Source organism: Hemitrygon akajei, chromosome 4 (assembly GCF_048418815.1).
Source record: "Hemitrygon akajei chromosome 4, sHemAka1.3, whole genome shotgun sequence".
Classification (NCBI taxonomy): Eukaryota; Metazoa; Chordata; class Chondrichthyes; order Myliobatiformes; family Dasyatidae; genus Hemitrygon; species Hemitrygon akajei.
Window position 1 is genome coordinate 55942016 of NC_133127.1, and position 19254 is coordinate 55961269.

General features: G+C 37.5%; 2 protein-coding genes across 9 annotated transcripts in view; both read right to left on the reverse strand.

Moving 5' to 3' along the window:
* Positions 1-3041, reverse strand: part of LOC140726362 (uncharacterized) — a 156283-nt gene extending 153242 nt beyond the window's left edge. For all 4 annotated transcript variants that reach the window (XR_012098618.1, XM_073042639.1, XM_073042637.1 and 1 more), the window contains exon 1: positions 735-3041. Coding sequence is in view for 3 of the 4 variants with exons in the window: in XM_073042639.1 (XP_072898740.1) it covers positions 735-3041 (2307 nt within the window). In the remaining variant the exon portion in view is untranslated. The remainder of the gene's footprint in view (positions 1-734) is intronic.
* A 46-nt stretch (positions 3042-3087) lies between these two features.
* LOC140726365 (janus kinase and microtubule-interacting protein 1-like) overlaps positions 3088-19254 on the reverse strand; it is a 395420-nt gene continuing 379253 nt past the window's right edge. For 2 of the 5 annotated variants that reach the window (XM_073042647.1, XM_073042648.1), the window contains 3 exons: positions 6602-6667; positions 6236-6277; positions 3088-3339 (listed from right to left, as the gene is read on the reverse strand). In XM_073042647.1, the coding sequence (XP_072898748.1) occupies positions 3088-3339; positions 6236-6277; positions 6602-6667 (360 nt within the window). Of the gene's footprint in view, positions 3340-6235; positions 6309-6601; positions 6668-19254 lie in introns of all 5 variants that reach the window. The other 3 variants (XM_073042651.1, XM_073042650.1, XM_073042649.1) reach the window with 2 other exon arrangements.

Here is a 19254-nt window from a genome sequence, read left to right on the forward strand (position 1 = left end):
ACACATTTTGGTCTTGTTCTATACTGGAACAGTTTTGGAAGTCAGTTTTTTCTACAATTTCTAAAGCACTTAAAATTAATTTACAACCTAACAAATTAACTGTGCTCTTTGGAATAATTCCTCAAAATATTCGTGGTATTTCTTTGTCTGACCAACATGTTATTGCATTTGTAACATTGATAGCTAGGAGGGTCATTTTGTTGAAGTGGAAGGATACGTCGGCACCCACTCTGTCACAATGGTTCTCTCAAGTGATGTTATGTCTTAGTTTGGAGAAAATTAGAAGTTGAACCTTCAAAACCTACATTTGATTTTGAGAAAAGATGGGGTTCATTTGATTGTTACTACCATTTGAGTTAATTGATAGATTTTCTCCACGATCTAATTGTAAATTTTGGTATAATTTTTTTTGCTGGCGGTTTGATGTTTATCTTTAGAAGCTTTTTGTATGACGCATGGCTCCAGGGTTGAACACCTAATGGGTTCTTTTTTTTCTCACCATTTTTCTTGCTTTAGTAGGGTTTTTTTCTTTTCTTCTCTTTTTTGTGTCACCATATTTTTTAATTCTTAATATTGTTTTTTTTCTCTTTTGAGATATTGTAAGTGTTTCTTACTCTGATGTACTCTTGTAGTTTGGATAATAATAATAATTTTTTAAAAATTTGAAAAGAAAGAAAGCACTTTCTATATTTCAAGTACTTGCTATAGGCTGAATAACATCGCCCTGCCCCTACCTGTTCTAAATCTTGAACTCTAGCCAGCAGCGGCAAGTGCTCCTCCTGTAGCGATTGTAGAGCTGCTTCTTTCCTGTGCAGATCTCCTTTCAAAGTTTGTAACTGTTGGCAGTCCTCTTTAACCATGGCCTCCAAAGTGATAACTATCTGAGACTCTTTGGCAAGTTGCGTTTCAAGCACTTTCTTTTCCTGCTGAAGAATGGTTTCTAATTTCCTGATTTCACACTGATTTTCTTCTGCCTCCTCAAGTTTTCTCTTAAGGCTCTTAATGCTCGCCTCAGAAATTTCTAATTCTTTAATCTTCTTTTTCAACTGCATTTCAAGAGTTTGCTTTGCTGCTTGGCAAACAGACACTTGGAAATTTTGGTCTTCAATCTTTTTGTTGAGCTCTGCAGTTACATTTGCTTGCTCCTTTCTCCTCAAAATGTCAAGCTCATTAAACTCACTAATTTTCTTTTGAAGTTGTGCCTCCAGATTAGTTTTAGCAATCTCCAATTCCTTTATCTTATCTCTCTGACATCTTGTTTCAACTTTAACTTCCCTTTCAAACCTTTCTAGGTTGGAACACTTAATTTTCCAACGATGCAGTTCTTCACTCATCCCACGTTGTTTAGCACCCAGTTCTTCATTACGTTGTGCCAGCTTTCCTTGTGTTTCTTCCATTTCTTTTAGAAGGGACTCCTGATTAGAAATCCTTGCCTGAAATTTCTCCTCAGTTTCTTCTTTCATAATGAGCAGCTTCTCCATCCGAGCTATTTTTTCCTGCAAGTTCCTGGTCTCTCCTTCCTGCACCTCTTCTATCAGCCCTTCCAGCATCCTGTTTCGTTCCTGCAACTTCCTCTCGGATTCTTTTTGCTGCCGTTGTTGCTCTTGCAATTCACAAATCTCCGCGGTCAAACGTTCGGCTTCATCTTTGAAGTGTTCCAGTTCTTTGCTCTTTGCACTCAACTCCATTTCGAACCTGCTTCTTACTTTCACATTGAATCCTGCTTGGTCTACTTCAGCCTCTGTCTTTCTGTTCAACGCGGCTTCAAGTTCTGCCTTTTCCTTGAGAACCTCTGGAGAGACTTCATGTCTCTCATGAACCATGCTCTCAGCACTCTTGGCACTTTTCTTGAGTTCTTCCATTGCCTGCAAGGCCTTTCTCAAAACTTCATCTTTCTCCATAAGTTGTTTCTTCAGATCTTTAATTTTGTTATTTTTCTTCTTTTCTACTTGCTTGAACTGCTCATTCATTTGCTGTTCAAAATGCTCCCAGTCTCGGATTGTTTTCTCCAGATCTGAACATTGCTTTTTCAATTTCAGCTCACAATTCACTCTCTCTTCCAGGTCCATCTTTAATTTGGCAATTTTTAATTCAAGTGTGGTTCTGCATTCTTCTAACACTTCATTTTTTTGAAGCAAATCTTTGTTCATCATCTCAAGCTGGGAATCAGCCTCATCTCGCTCCTTGATCTCATCAAGCAATATTTTGATTTGCTCTTGGTACTCTTCTTCAGAATTTTCCTTGTCTATTTGTAGCTGCTCTACCTGGTTGTACCGCTCCTCTAGCTTGCTTTCAATATCTTCCTTTTGCTTTGTCAATTGGTTCATTTTGGCACAGCGCAAGCTAAGCTGTCTTTGATTCTCTTGGCTTTGCAAAAGTTGGGCTTCAAGATCCTTGACAGTTTCCGTCAGCTCCTTCTCATTCATGTCTTTAAGCTTCAAAAGTCCTTCCAAATTTTTGACTCTTTGAAGAAGCTCTACTTTGGCACTGTGTTTACCATCACCTTCCTCATCACTGCTGTGAGAATCTAGTGATTCCAGTTCTTTCACAGAGGCCAGCTTGCCTTTAAGAGCATCACACTCAAAATGAAGTTGATGGCATGAAAGTTGCATCTCATTCAGCTTTTTCTTCAGAGCTGCTGCCTCCTCATTTCTAGCTTCCTGTTGAATTACATACTCCTTTAATTTCTCTTCAAGAATTTTCTGATTGTCAACAGCTTCACTCCCTTTGAATTTGGACTCTGCTAAACTTAGTAAGTTCACTAATTTTAAAATATAATCTTCAAGTTTTGCTATTCTATCACCTCTGTATTTGTTTTCCTCTTTTAGTTTGATCAGGTGCTCTTGTAAAGTTTTGATATTTAAATCAGTCAATTGTTCGCCTGGAAAAGACTCCAAATATTCTCTTTTCTCAGGTTCTGGGGGAACCAATAGTTGCTCCTGTGAAGTCTGTGACTCCTCTAATTGTATCCTGCTCGAATCTTCAGAATCTTGCCGTTTGTCCTGACCACTCTGGGTTTTTTCAAGTTTGCTCCCCATCATTCCTGAATCAGCTATTTTGAATTTTCTTATAATACTTCTTGGTAGTTTAAAAACAAATTGTTGTCAGAATGGTCTTCCTATTCATTAAACAGATAAGCATTTTAAAATTTTGAATGGAATCTTCCAATATGGATTTAGCATGTGCACATGAATCGATTTTCTTTTTGTGTTTTTGTTTGTCTCTAATAGAAGCTTGGAATTTGGTCGATGCCTCCACTTCAATATATTCCAGTTGCTTTGTACACTTTGAGATTTGCTCAGTTGGCTTAGCTTTATCTTCTGTGAGCTCCCTTGTGATCTAATAATGGAAAGGATGAATAAGTATAATCAAGTTGAGTATTAATACATATCTAAATTTTATGAGTTTTTTTTTTGCAAAACTGTAAATGATTTACTTTATTCAGAATCAAGCGGAAAATATTTTCCCAAAGCTTAGTCATTTTTCATCTCCAAGCTTACACCCAGTACCAGTTCACTCAGGGATGTGCACTGTCTTGAAGGGTTTCACCAAACAAGTCACCCTTCAGATGCAGGGGCATAAGCTGGGAAAGGTTAGTTCCAGAAAGTCTTACAATAATGCCACAGAGCTGCGGATCAGCAGGAGACCAATCAGCCTGTCACGTTTGCTCACAAACAAGAGAAAATCCGCAGATGTTAGGAATCTAAGCGACACACACAAAATGCTGGAGGAATTTAGCAGACCAGGCAGCATCTATGGAAAAGAGTATTGTCGATGTTTCAGGCCAAAACCCCTTCGGCAGGACTGGAGAGAAAAAGCTGAGGAGTAGATTTTAAAAGTGGGGGGGGGGAGGGGAGAGAGACCTTTTACTCTTATGCGTCAAAAATCTGAAATACTCTGCCAACTGAGATATGCCAGGCTAGTACTAGGGAACACTCCAAAACACTTCAAAAAACCTACATTTTAAATTTGGCCTACTTATGGGATTAGATAATGCCGGTTAACATTGATTATATTTATATAATTTGGGGTACTCAATTACATTTTATTCTATATGTTTGTCTTTACTTCTAATTTACTTTTAATTTGGTCTCATATGACTATGTTGATTTACAGTTCCTTTACAATCTATGTAAAGCATTTTGCATCTGCATCTTAATATATGAAAGGTGCTATATACATAAAATTAGTATTATTTTGATACTTCCCACCAGAGTTGATGACCTGACTATCCTGCAGAACTCCAGGAAGTGACGTGCTAGTGAGGTAATCCCTCCATGTTCATCTGAGTAAGCATGGCCAAGTGGTGGTTCTGCCAAACAGTTAGCCTAGTCCAGCACAATCCAACTTAGTGCATAACGCTACCCAGCTCTCTTCAGGACATCAAGGCAGTAAAATCAGAAACCATACAACACAGATTTAAAATTACAGGCAAAAGACTCGGGACAGTGAGCAATCTTTTATGCAGCAAATTCTTATAATTTGACATGCACACCATGAACAGCACTGGAATAGTAACTTCCAGAGGGAATTACATACAAAACTCTGCTGGGCGGTGAGAAAAGAGCAAAGAAGTGAGACTAATTGCACAGCTGCTTCAAAGAACTCCACAAAAAGGACAGCATCAAGATACATGGACTGTTGACAATCCCTTCATTATGATGAACCAACACAATTTACTGCCTGGCAACTGCATGTACTGACTGAACCATCAGAACAATTTGTACTATATTTTTTTAACTGGAATTTTTTTCAGATTTTTATTAAAGGTCTATAAAGAAACAATTATAAATCCAACTATTCATTTAAGTGTGTTAAGGATAACTTTTTTTATCTATAGCTATATGAAATAAAGAATGTTCTTAGTAAATACTGATTGAGGTAATTTTAAATTATGCAATCCAGTTCACTTAAATGACTGGAACATATCAATGTTATCAATAAAATCTTTGCATAGACAATGTAAAATCACTAATACTTGTAGGTAAGTGGTGAGTGGGTGTGAGTGGACCATGAGATGGGAGATGTATATTCCAACAATGCAAGCTCCACGGTGGGGTGGAGGGAAGTGGACAGTGGAGGTAGAGTTTGAAACATGGGAGTCCAAAGGTTTTCCTGAGAAGTCAGGATCAATTTGTTTTCCTACTGGCCCCCAAGGAGTACAGAAAAAAACTAATTGTCTGCAAAAATAACCCTCTGCTCTGCTTTCAGATTTCCTTCTAGACACTTGATGAAAGAAAGAGTTAAGTGGAAGAATTGAAAACAACAGAAGAGACTTGATCAGCACAAAGCTGAAGGCACGATGAAAAATGCCGTCACCATAACATTGGAATGTTTGCTTATTGTCAGTATGTGAAAATAGCTATTGTAATTTTCCACCTGAGACAGTGCTGTGAATAATTTTCCCTTGGTACTTAGAAACACAGACAACATTGAGATGTTGTGTACTGTGGATGATATTGACCACATTTAAACTCTGGTAATTGCAGACTAGTTGGCTAAAGAAATTAGGGGAACCAACAGGAATTTGAACGTATCAAAGAAGTATATATATATAAAGAAAAGGACCCAACTTTATATATGTGGCAATGAATTTTAGTTGGACTCTCAACTGAACAATACAAATCAATTAAAGCATCTTCACAACGTTCTCCACCACCAAATGGTGGGACATTGGGTTTCTACTGCAAACAAACAGGTAGATACTGCTGCCCATTTTGGAGTCACATTTTTCACAACAAAGTCTTTAATCACCACTCCTTGCTAATTCCAACCAAAGCTGACCTGCTCCTGCCAATGTGAAGATGCTGATTAACAAACAGCCCTAACGATTGCATCTAAGCAACCTACCATATATCAATTATGAGTGTAAGTATTTCCTATACAGCTATATTCATTAGAAAGGGAATTCAGGACAATAATTATTTGTTCAAAAGGGTTACCTCCGCTATAAAAATATCAGAAACAAAAGACAACTCAAATGGGGAATCTAATATTTTGGCTGTGATTAGATGCGTATTCAAGTTCAATAGGGAAAAGGCCTTTTTGAATACATTATATCCTAAATGCAGTTGATTTTCCTCAGATCTGTTAAGTGGCCAAAATCTCATTACAATGGCCAGTAAGTTTACAGAAGCAAGTTTCTAAATACAGAATTGTTCAAGTTCAGAGTGATCAGTACGGATTTTTCCATAAAGTGTTTGCTACTGACAAATGATAAGTAATGGCCACTAACCTGTGCTTCTGAAGACTGGTCTTCAGGGCCAGAGGATAAAAGCTAAGGAGAAAAACAGAAATAAAAACAAAAACTGAAAACATAAACATAAATCAGAAAATAAAGGTAACAAATGGGAGCAAGGAAATGGAGAGGAAAAGTTTAAAGAAGAGAAAAATATTAGTACAAGGGGGAAGACAGTTAATGTATGCAAATAATCAAACTTCTCATCTGCTGACACAATCCAAGGATATTTTAAGATATTCACTGTAATAGACATATCCACAATAAAATTAAAATTGAAAATTGCATTTTACAGCAGTCAAAACATAGAATTAATTTTATAAGATCAAAATATTAAATTACTATACAATATCAGAAGCTCACCTTTTCTTCTATTTCTTTGATTTGCCTTTTCTGGATTTCTATCTTGTCTTCCAGTTCTCTAATTCTCTGCAGGAGACATTAGCCTGTTAACGTCTATACAACAGATTCTATAATTTAAGGAAGCCAACTTAACAATGGCAATATACAATTTCTATATCATAATTCCAATGAGTATGCAAGGAAAATATGCTGTAAGCATATAATTATATATAAAATATGTTTTATTAAACTGTCCATTATCTAGATAAACTACAAAGCAACTGGCAATATCTTGACAGTAGTGTTAATCTAGTTAAAGGTCTACTTTCTTATTCAAAGATATGAACTAACATTTTCAATGCCAACAGAATGACTTACAAGCAAACATTCAGAAATGTAGCACAGCAAATCAGTTTTCAATATGTTCTATAATTTTAACACTTTCCTTCTTAAGCAGTACTTTATAAAGTCTGTTTAATTAATAACCAATGACACAGAATCCCAAAAGAAATCTACTTTTATTAAAAACAGACAGATCATACAACCAAGGGACATGCAGATATGAAAAGATGTTCCTGCCAGGTTGTCAGAATCATTAGATGTTCCGACAATTGGAGATTTAAATTAATGATCTGTCTGGGGACGAAGGCCAATGTTCTTGCCAGCTGCTTAGCTACAGACCACTCAAGTGTTGAAACATGCACAATTACGTTTCAAGTTCTTTGTGTTTTGCTTTCTGTCTCAAAAAGCATTCAGACTCGCTGGACAAGTGGAGCAAACTTAATACTTTATAACAAAATAAACAGCATCTTCATTAGGCAAAACCCTCATCCCTTTACAAGAGGAGAAAACATATCTGCCTGTCAAAACAGTTAAACTAACCGACCTTTCTTAGAGTCTGCTTTCTCTCCCTCTACTTCCAAGCCTTGTGTCAAATGATCATTTTACTGGAACTGCCGCGAGCACAAACAAACTCCTAGTATACTGCCAGAACAGGAAGCTCGTGTGCACAGAGTCACCATAGGAACATAAGCTTAGAGGAAAGGTCACTTTCTCAAACATTACAGTTCTAAGAATTAATTTGGATTAATGAAAGCGTTAGAATCATATTCCTGGAAATAGGCAAGCGCAATTAAACAGCAGATGATGGGTTACGACCGTATTAGACTTACTGTACTAAACCACAAATGTAGGCTACTTATAATTCTTCAGATCTGTATTGCAGCAATCCCTATGGCATATTATTATGAGTTACTGAAACTCTGCATTGGCTTTTGAATAAAGGTTTTTCATCAAATACATACATACTGTACCTTGCAATAGGAACACAATAAAATATCTGCATGTGTAAACAATTAAAATGCACTTTTAAAAATGATCCTTTTTGAGCATTTTATCTGTGTGTATTTCTCGGTTTTGCTGATGGCTTCACCACGGCTCTACTTCTGTGAGTCAAAAAAATAATGGTTTTGAATTTGCAAACACGAGGAAATCTGCAGTTGCTGGAAATTCAAGCAACACACACAAAATGCTGGTGGAACGCAACAGGCCAGGCAGCATGCTGCCTGGCCTGTTGCGTTCCACCAGCATTTTGTGTGTTGTATGGTTTTGAATTTTGTCAGTCATCACTACATCAGTCTGGCCATTTGCCAACAGATAAATTCTTCTTTGTCTGACTTGAAATACCCATGAGTAAATGAATATACATCAACTGTGCCCTTGGGAGTTGAACACCGAAAGTAAGTGTCTACATGACAGCCACATGTCCACTAACAACAGTGGTCATTCCAGCCATAAAAGGGCTCGCTGGCCATCTGTGTCACTGCCAACCATCAGCCACACATATAAACTAATTCTGCATCAATTCTCTTGTTATTTGCACCACATTTTCCTCAACTACCTCCCATTCTACTATTCACCGACACTCCAGAAGCAATTTGAGGTGGCCAATTCATCTCCCAACCCGTTCTATTCAGATGTGGAGAAAAAAATAAACACGCAAAGGAAACCCATGTCGTCTCAGGGAGAATGCTCCATCTGCCACAAAATCAGGATTGAACTTGACTCTCAGGCATTGTGAGGCAATGGCTCTACCAGATGCACCATTGTACTGCCCAGTCACATGGTTCCAGTCACAAAACCTTTTAGAGTCAGTTATAGTGCACTACAGCACAGGAACAAATCCTTTGGCCCATCTAATCCAAGCAGACCTGTTCTTCTGCCTAGTCCCACCTACCTGCACTTAGATCCTAGCCCTCCATACCTCTCCCACTCAAACATTTCAGATGTTGTAATTGAACCCACATCTCTCTCCTCCACTAACAACTCATTTCATACTTGCACCATCCTCTGACTGAAGAAGTTCTCCCTTAGGTTCTCTTTAAATATTTCACCTTTCACCCTAAACCTATGACCTCTAGTTCTACTCTCAGCCAACCTCAGTGAAAAAAAGCCTGTTTTCATAAACGCTATCTGTACCCCTCATAATTCTGTACACCTCCATATCATTTTCCCCATTCTCCTACGCTCCAAGAAATGAAGTCCTAACCTATTTAATCTTTCCCTGTAACTCAGCTCCTCAAGTCCTACCAACATCATTGTAAATTTTCTCTGCACTCTTACTTCCTGTAGAGAAGTAATCAGAACTGCACATAATACTCCAAATTCAGCCTCAACATGTCTTATACAACTTCAACAGAACATCCTAGAGCTAAGGAACTTCATGGGTAAAATGACCCTGATTGGAGTTTTATACAGACCTCCAAATAGTAATAAGGATGTGGCCTACAAATTACAACAGGAAATAGAAAGTGCATGCCAAAAGGGCAATGTTACAACAGTCATGGGGGATGTCAATATGCAGGTAAATTGGGGAAATCAGGTCGGTGCTAGGTTCCAGAAGGGAGAATTTCTAGAGTGTATATGAGATGGCTTTTTGGAGCAGCTTATAGTTGAGCCCACGAGAGGAGCAGCTATTCTGGATTGGATGTTGTGCAATGAACCAGAATTGATTACAGAGCTTAAAGTAAAAGAACCCTTAAGGGAAAGTGATCATAATATGACCAAATTCACTTGGAAATTTGAAAAAGTTAGGCTGAAGCTATATGTATCCATATTATGGTGAAGTAATGTGAATTACAGAGGCATGAGAGAGGAGTTGGCCAGAACTGATTGGAAAAGAACACTGGCAAGGATGATGGCAGAGCAGCAATAGCTGGAGTTTCTGAAAGCAATTTGGAAGGCACAAGATATATACATCCCAAAGAGGAAGAAATATTCTAAAAGAAAAATGACACAACCGTGGCTAACAAGAGAAATCAAAGCCAACATAAAAGTCAAAAAGAGAACATATAATAGAAAAAAATTAATGGGAAGTTAGAGGATTGGGAAGCATTTAAAAACCAACAGAAGGCAACTAAAAAGTCACTAAGGCAGTAAAGATGGAGTGCAAAAGTAAGCTAGTCAATGATATTTAGATACATAAAGTGTAAAAGAGAGGTGAGAATGGACATCAGACTGCCGGAAAATGATGCTGGAGCAACAGTAATGGGGGACAAGGCAATGGCGAATGAACTGAATGAGTATATTGTTTCAGTCTTCACCGTGGAAGACACTAGCAGTTTAGTGGAAGTTGCAAGTGTCAGGGGTCATGAAGTGTGTGAAGTTACCGTAACTAGAGAGAAGGTTCTTGGGAAAATGAAAGGTCTAAAATTAGATAAGTCACCTTACCCAGATGATGTGCACCCCAGTATCCTGAAAGAGGTGGCTGAAGGGATTGTGGAGGTATTCGTAATGATCTTTCCAGAATCACTAGATTCTGGACTGCTTCCAGAAATCTGGAAAATTACAAATGTCACTCCAAAACGGGAGAGAGGCAGAAGAAAGGAAACTATAGGCCAGTTAATCTGAACTCAGTGGTTGAGAAGATGTTGGAATCGATTATTAAGGATGAGGTACTTGGAGGCACGTGATAAAATAGGCCGTAGTCAACATGGTTTCCTCAAGGGAAATTCTTGCCTGACAAAGATGAGGAGGAATTTCTTTAGCCAGAGAGTGGTGAATCTGTAGAATTCTTTGCCACAGGCATCTATGGAGACTAAATCTTATGTGTATTTAAGGTAGAGTTTGATAGATTCTTGATCAGTCAGGGCATGAAGGCATACGGGGAAAAGGTAGCAGATTGGGGTTGAGTGGAAAATTAGATCAGCCATGATGAAATGGCAGAGAAGACTTGATGGGCCAAATGATGTAATTCTGCTTCTATATCTTATGGTCTAACTCCTGCACTCAATGCTCTGATTCATGAAGGCCAAATGCATTAAAAGATGCCAAATTATAGATCTGTCCTCCCAGATCCCTCTGTTCTACTGCACACCTCAGTGCCCTACCATTCACTCTGCAAGTCCTACTTTGGTTTGTCCTGCCAAAGTCCAAAACCTCACACTTGTCTGCACTGAATTCCATCTGCTATTTTTCAGCCCATTTTTCCAGCTGGTTCAAGTATTGATAGCCTACTAGGCTGTCCACTATGCCCTCAATCTCAGTGTCATCCACAAATTTGCTAATCCAGTTCACCACATTATCATCTGGATCATTAATACAGATAATAAACAACAAGAGACCCAACTTTTGTCTTAACTCTGCTGCACTCAGTGTGGAAGTGTTAGACATTGATCATCCACCTAAATGAAACATTACATTACAACTTTGGACCTATACATGGATCTGCTGTGGTGCTCTTAATGGAATGGGGATTCCATTATTTAGCAACACATTCTGCAATGCACAATAGATTTACCTTTGTAAATTCTTAAAAGCTAATGGTTTTCAAAAACAGTTAGATCACACATTAACCAGGTATTTTTCAAATTACCTTCACTTCTGTAATTCTGAGTATCTTACACTTGTAAGTGTCAGATTTGAAAGTATAATTTTTAACAAATGCTATTGCAAATAAGATCTCACTGTAAGTCAAAGATTGCTTAAATGCAAAGTTGTTATGACTAGTTGTGTTAGGTTTTTTTTAAGCACTGTGGGTGAACAATGAAAATGGGGTCTGATAGTAGGGAAAGGGGATCAGAATCCAGTGTTGATACATGGTCAACAACACCAGATAGACGGCCTCAAGGTGTAAGAAAACAGAGAAAGTAGTTAGCAAAAATGAGGCAGATCTCTGATCTGAACCAGGGAACAATGTGGAAAGAGCTAGGATCTGAGTCGACTACATTGATACACTATAGAAAGTATCTGGGTGCATCTATCATATGCTTGGTATTGCAACTGCTCTGCATGTGACTGCAAGAAACTGCAGAAAGTTGGGAATACAGCTCTGCACATCAGGGAACCCAGTCTCCCCTTTATGCATCAGTAAAACAGCCAGCATAATCAAAAATCCCGCCCACCCCAGGCATTCTCTTTTCTTCCCTCTTTCTTAAGGTGGAAGATGAAAGCACTTATTACCAGATTTAAGAACAGCTCCTACCATTATAAGATGATTAAAGTGTTCCCTAGTAAGATAAATGATATTTTTGACATCATAACCTACTTCACCTTAGCTTGTGATCTTGCACCTTAGCTTACTTACACTGCACCTTCTCTGTAACACTCCCACTCAATCCTGCATTCTGATAATGTTCTACCTTGTTCTTCATTAATGCAGTATGTAATGGTCTGATCTGTATGAACAGTATGCAAGGCCAGCTTCTTAATGAATCTCACTATATTGACAATAATAAACCAATTCCAATTCCAGTTTAGGTGTTATTATTCAGACAATGGTAGCAATCTCATCTCTGAGCTAGATAACTGGGAAATTTAAGTCTAGAGAACTTTGGTATAAAACCTACGCAGACAATAAGGCATGAAAATTTAAGCCAAGAGCTCAAACAAAACATCTAAGCTAAGACCATTCCCTCCTTGCAATACCAAATTTTGTGCCAAACTTACTAATCATGTTTCCTATGTTCATATCCACACTATTAATCCATATTACACATAATATGGATTAATCCATAATCCACGGTAAGGATACCAATGCTAATCCCTGCAGTCCACCACAGGGTTCTAATTTTCTTCCCATACACTGATCATCATGTGTCACAATTAAGACTCAAAACAATTTAATGTTTACAGGTACAAACCTTACCCACTTGCAGTTAGTGAAACATCCTGAGCAATTTTTTCAGGACTGACAATGATGAATTGGTGACTGTCGCTGGTTGGTGGAATTGTTGTAAGGAAAGAGTATAATGAGGCATGGCAGTTGTAGTTTGAGGTGGGAACATACTGGGATGTTAATAAGGGAATATAAGACACTAGAGCAGGAGTTGGCTATATGGTCCTTTGAACTTATCCTGCCTTTCAATAGGATCATGGTTGATCTGATCTTGATCTCAGCTCTACTTAACTACCATTTCCTTTAACTCCCCTATTAACCTATCTACATTGATCTTGAATACATCCAATGATTTACTCCGCATTGTTCCATGAAGTTGAGGATTCCAAAGGTAGCCAAACTCTCATCTCTAACTTAAATAGGCAACCTCTTATTCTGAAACCATTCCCCCTGGTCCAGATGGGAAATGTCCTTTCAACATCTGCCTTGTCAAGCTGCAATCACCCAACCAACCCTTCAAAACTATATATGTTTCAATAAGATCACCTCTCAGTCTCGTAATTTCCAATAAATAGACGCACAACTGCTCAACTTTTCCTCACAATATTACCTAGTAAAAGTAATGTTGGGTTGTGTGGAAGTTGTATTCCAATGATTTGTTCCAGTAAAACTCTTAAATTTGTCCAAAAAGGTTGAATTTTGGAGCAAGACCAAGTAGAATGTAAAAAAGTACCAATTTCTTGGTTACATCGAAAACACTGATCAGATAGATTTGGGTTTAATTTGTTTATTTTTTGTGGTGTAATATATAGTTGATGTAAAAAATTGTATTAATATTGAAGGGATAAAACCGATATCCAGATTGAATAAATATCAGAAAGAATTTATAAAAATTGCATTGGCAGTAGCCAAAAAAGCTATTGCAGTGACTTGGAAATCGGATACATATCTAAGTATAGATCATTGGAAGAACGAAATTTATGGCTGTATTCCACTTGAAAAAATCACTTACAATTTAAGAGATAAATATGAAACATTTTTGAAAATTTGGCGCCCTTATTTACAAAAGACAGGATTAAATATATAGGTGCTCCGAAGATGAAATAATTGGTTACTTGGGGAAAGAAATAAATGCATACACCAAAGTTATTACGAACTCCGTGGAGCGTGTGGGGATCTTCCAATATCCAGGCATTCCTTTTTTTTTTCTCTTTCTTTTTTTTTTAGGGATGTTAGGGGGGAGGGGTTAAGGGGAGGGGGGCTGGGTAACATTTTTTTTTCTCATACACTTTTATTTTGTAACTATTTGAAAACAATAAAAAAAGTTAAAAAAAAAACTTTTCCTCACAATACCTATTTCAGGAAGCAACTTTGTGAACCTTCTCTTAACTGTCTCCAATACAACTATAACCCTTCCTAAATAAGGATACAATACTCTTGGAGACTTGTACAGTTGTAACCAGACTTCCCTGATTTTGTGCTCCATCTAAGTCAAATTATCAAAGGTAAAGTTCACAACAGCAATAGTTTTCTGTTTCAACAGTGCTTAGTTTAATCAAAGATTGTTCAGATTCATCTTCTACACTAACTTCCTTACAGCAAGGTAGTGTCCCCTTCTTCGAATGCATTACCTTACCTCAAACATACAATTCTAAAGTCTTATTTTTATTCATAGATGAATGTGGGTTTCACAGACTGACCCAGCATTTAATTGCTTATCCGACTACCCTTGCTGCCTCCTTGAACAGCTGCAGTCCTTGAGATGTGGAAATACCCACAATGCCATTAGGAAGGTAGTTTGCAGGATTGAAACCTAACAAATAGGGCTGCAGAGTCACACAGCTGTGTCTGCATAGCTTCGGTGACCTGGAGTTCAATCCTGACCTCTGCTGCCTTTACATTCCTGCTGGGTTCACTTCGGGTGCTCTGACTCCGCCCACATTTCCAAAACATTGTGTGTTGGGAGATCAATTTGCCACTGTTAATCACCTTTAGAGTGCAGTGAGAATAGAAAGGATTACAGTGAGATTAGTGTGAAAATGGATGCTTGAGGTTGGCCAAAGGGCCTATTTCCATGATGGAGCTCTCTCTATGAGTGATGATTTGTCAATAAAAGTGATGACCCGCTTCTAATTCCACAAAGCCAACTACAAAACACAAGTCAGAAGTGTGATGAAATAACATTGTCTGAATGATGAGTACAGCCCCAATGACACCATCCAGACCAAAGTTACCAGATCCATTGACATTCCAGCTATCAATGATCCATTGCAGCTACAGTGAGTACAATCCACAAAACCTCCTGCAGCACTGCAAAGCAAGCCTGGAGTACTGGGGAAGTACTGAAGTCAGAAGAGGTGATAGGGAAGCAGAAATCATTTGAATCTCAGGGGTTACATTGGGGCTGATGATGATGCCAACATCTTTTTCAGGAGAGACTGCCTTCAATGGAAATGGCCTGTCACTGAACACAAGCCAAGAATCAATATTGCATTGTACTTAATAGTCTCACATTTGTCAATGTATCCACCATTCATGCCTCTTGAACAGATCATTTTGAGGTAAGACTAAACCAGCTTTAGCAAACAGAAGGGAGATGGCCAGTGGAGCACAGTGTTCTCTCAGGATGCCCCTGTCTCTTTGAAATACAACATTTGATTTACAAGGACACAGTTTTGTACCTCTTTAGCCATTTCAGTGACATAGTGCTTTATTTGGAAGTACTCAATGCATTATTAATATGATGTGCTCTGCTTCAAATTGTGAAAAGTTAATGTGGCATTAATCATTGTCATCTGTAACCTGATATTCTTCACATTATCGCTCTCAGTTGAATCAAATTTTCAGTCACCACATTAAAGTAATCACAGTCACTATTTATCTAATAACTGACTGATCTACTCTGGGCCTCATCTTTACTGTTGCAATTCCATGCAGCCCTCAAATCTCTGTTCTTTCAACAATTTACCTTTTATCAGACTTACAGTGCAGATGTAGTTAAATTCTGATGTGTGTTTATAAATAGGTTTAATTATTTAAATATTTATGATTTTTTTAATAGTTGGCATCCAAGCACCAATTACTACAGTATACCACTAAATAGAACCTGCCAAACCAAGGTAAAGATGCACTTTTTCCGGCATTTTGCTATCTGTCCATTAACCAGTTCTCAATCTATTGATGCATAATTCATGTGTACCTCATGTGGGACTTCATTAAAAGCCTTCTGAAAATCTCAATGCATCACACCCACTAGTTCTCCCATATCTATTCTATTAGTGATATCCTCAAATATCTTAGTCAAGCTGATATCATTAATTTAAAATAGAAAATAAGCTAGCCCATTGGAATTCCAATGTGGGAAATCACTGATCGAGAAGGTGCAAGTCTGAGTCTGAGAAGTCTGACACTGTGATTGTAAGGATTTTCTGCCTGAGTCAGATTTCTTACATCTCCTTTGAATGGAATAAATACATGAGAATCAGCTCAGTCCTCCTCCTGCAGTTTCAAGTGGCTAAATATAGAGCAGAGGCATAGGAAGTCTTTAACAAGCTCTCACTAGAAGTTTATTTGAAATGAACCATGATTCTTGATAGGTAAGCGTTCGGCACTGACTAGAAGGGCCGAGATGGCCTTTTTCCGTGCTGTAATTGTTATATGGTTTATATGGTTATAGGTCAGGGCATGATGGGATATGGGGCGGGGGGGCAGAGGCAGGAGATTGGGGCTGAGAGGAAAAATGGATCAGCCATTATGAAATGGCAGAGCAGACTTAATGGGCCAAGTAGACTAATTTTGTTCCTGTATCTTATGGTCTATAGTCTAAAACTCACAGCTTCATCCATCTAGAAAGGCATAAGGTGTATGAGAACACCATCACTTCCAGGAATCCCTCCAAGTCACTTACCACACTGACTTGTACAACATTCCCATTTGTCCTTGGATCTAAGCCAAATTCCTGAAACTTGGAGCATCTTTAGCTCATGTTCCACAGAATTTGAAGAAGCCAGTGGGAGGCTTTATGAGCTAACTATGAACAAACAAAAAATACATGGTCTTCCCAATGAGATCCAATAATGAATAATGACAAGCAAGGGAAGATGGGACAATGAGAACAGGCAAGGAAGAAGACAAAAGAATTTGAGTTGAATAGCTACTTAGAGGAATTGCTTAGAAGATTGATTGGCCAATGGGACCCAGCTCCAGTCTGGAAACTCAGTAATATTTCTCTGGAAATACAGTAGCATTGCTCACTAGGATTATTTGGACATTACTGGAAATCACAATTTTATGCTATCACCTGAGCATTAACAACTTCTAATTGAGGATTCAAATAAAATACAGAAAATGCTGGAAACACTGAGCAGGTCAGGCAGCATTTGTGGAAACAGAAACAGAATTAACATTTCAAATGGATGATCTATCAAAAGAAATTGAAGAACTTTTGAGATAAGGTAAGCATAGCGAATATAGAGAAAGGGTAAAAAAGGAAAAGAAACAAAAGCAAGATTTAGAATAGAATACAAGGCATTCAATGACAAAATGTTAATGGTGAAAAGGATGGCAATGCAATAGTAAAGAATTAATGGGTTCTATGGAGGTGTATATAGGAGCAATGAAAACACTGGGCAGGAACTGACTAACAGCTATTTGTTCAATCTGTTGAGATTCACTAACTGTAGTGAATACAATTGGAATTGCACATATGTGTACTGCAGTGTGGAAGTATGAAATACATTTGAGATTGATGCAGGCACATCTAATCTCCTGCAATGCCCTGGACTCTCCATTGAGACCAGGAATGTTCTGCAATTATCTAAGCCAAAGGTTGAAATATTTATTGTAAAATAGTTGACACAAAGGGCCACTAACATTCAATAAAAAGGGAAGTGAAGATCAGTAATTTGGTTATTATTTATTGTAGTTAATAAGAATGTTTCAATTACTTTATAACATTGTCAAGGTTTAAAGAATTTATAAATTAAATAAATTTTGATTTTTTTTCAGATTGTTAAAAACTAATTGTTTCAACATTTCTAAGTATCTCTGATCACCCAAATGCCACAAGATTAAGCCTGGCATGGTCTCAAGCTCCTTGAGCACAATTGCGGAGCTAACATCGTGATGCCATGAGGGACTGGGCAAATCCAATATGATTCAGCCTATACTCTACTATTGTTGAAGTCACGGTTCAGTTTGGAGTATTGTAGTATCCTTTTTCAAAAGATGAATCGCTACCATTGAGCTTCTGATGAACTTCAAAGAACAATGTAAGAGACCAAGGGAAAAAAGTTCATAAGGGTAGAGGGATGGATAATTAAGGTTGCAGATGAGTGGAAGCTCTGTGCCATGCTTGTAGACTGAACAGAGCTATTACACAATGTAGTTGTCCAATCTGCAGATGATCTTCCGCTATGCTTCAATAGGACATTTCAAATCAATATTGGAAGACTATTTATCAGCAACTCATATCAAAGAATTTCTGAAAGAATTATTCAATGTTATTTTGTATTGATGGAAACAAAACAAAATGCTTGTTTTGTAATGTGAAAAAATTAAATAAGCCCAGTAGCTACTTCACAATAGACTTTTAATTGTGACCTGTTATAGGAAAATACAGCTTGTGTTTATTGAGTACAAAATGAACCACGTATCAATTTGGTAGCATAATTAATGACAATTTTCTTATTTATTACTGAAGGAATTATACTTACTTTTGCTTTATTTGTCAGCATAAAGAGTCTGATTGTGCTTGTTGATACATTTGTAAAACTAGCACAGAAGCTTCAGGCAAAGGAAGGCACAGCATGTGGTTAAGATTAAATTTACAATGTCAAACATTTACACTGGTTTCACCTTATTTCACCTTCTGCTTTGGGTAAATATATCTTGCCCTGTGAAAGGCACTCTTTCTGTATTTGAGAGGTAATACCATTAAACACACGATAGGTTAACCATCATTGTAAATATAGAGTCTCATCCCTTCAAGCATTAATTGTTGTTGGAGGCTTTAGAACTATCAAATTTTTTTTATATACTTTGCTTTCTGCCTGTTAATCCAAATGCATTCTCGTTTCATTTCTATTTCAATACCTGATAGATCATTGAATTCACCCAATATAATTAACACTCCCTGATGAGTTCTTGCAATGCTGATTTACAACCCCAATCATTCAACAGGGAAACAGAGTTACTACCTTCTTCATCCACATCCCAGAAATTCGGTTCATGTTGCTATTTATTTTTTTGCATGTTGAAAGTTAAGCTTCTGAATTTGGAGGATCATATCTAGCTACTGATTGATTGTACTGCTTTGGAAACAAATGGTCAGTAATTTAATTTGGAATTATATTACCTTTTGTCCATTACCTCACAATACAAGTATACCACCTAGAAATCAAATTCAAATTCATTTTCTTTCCATTCATTTACAACTATGTAACACTAATTGCCTTTAAAATTAATTGTTGTATCATGTTTCTTAACACCATAACAATAACAATAATGACAGCCCTTCCGAAATAGTATTTCCTGCTAAGATTTTGTAACCTCAAACAAG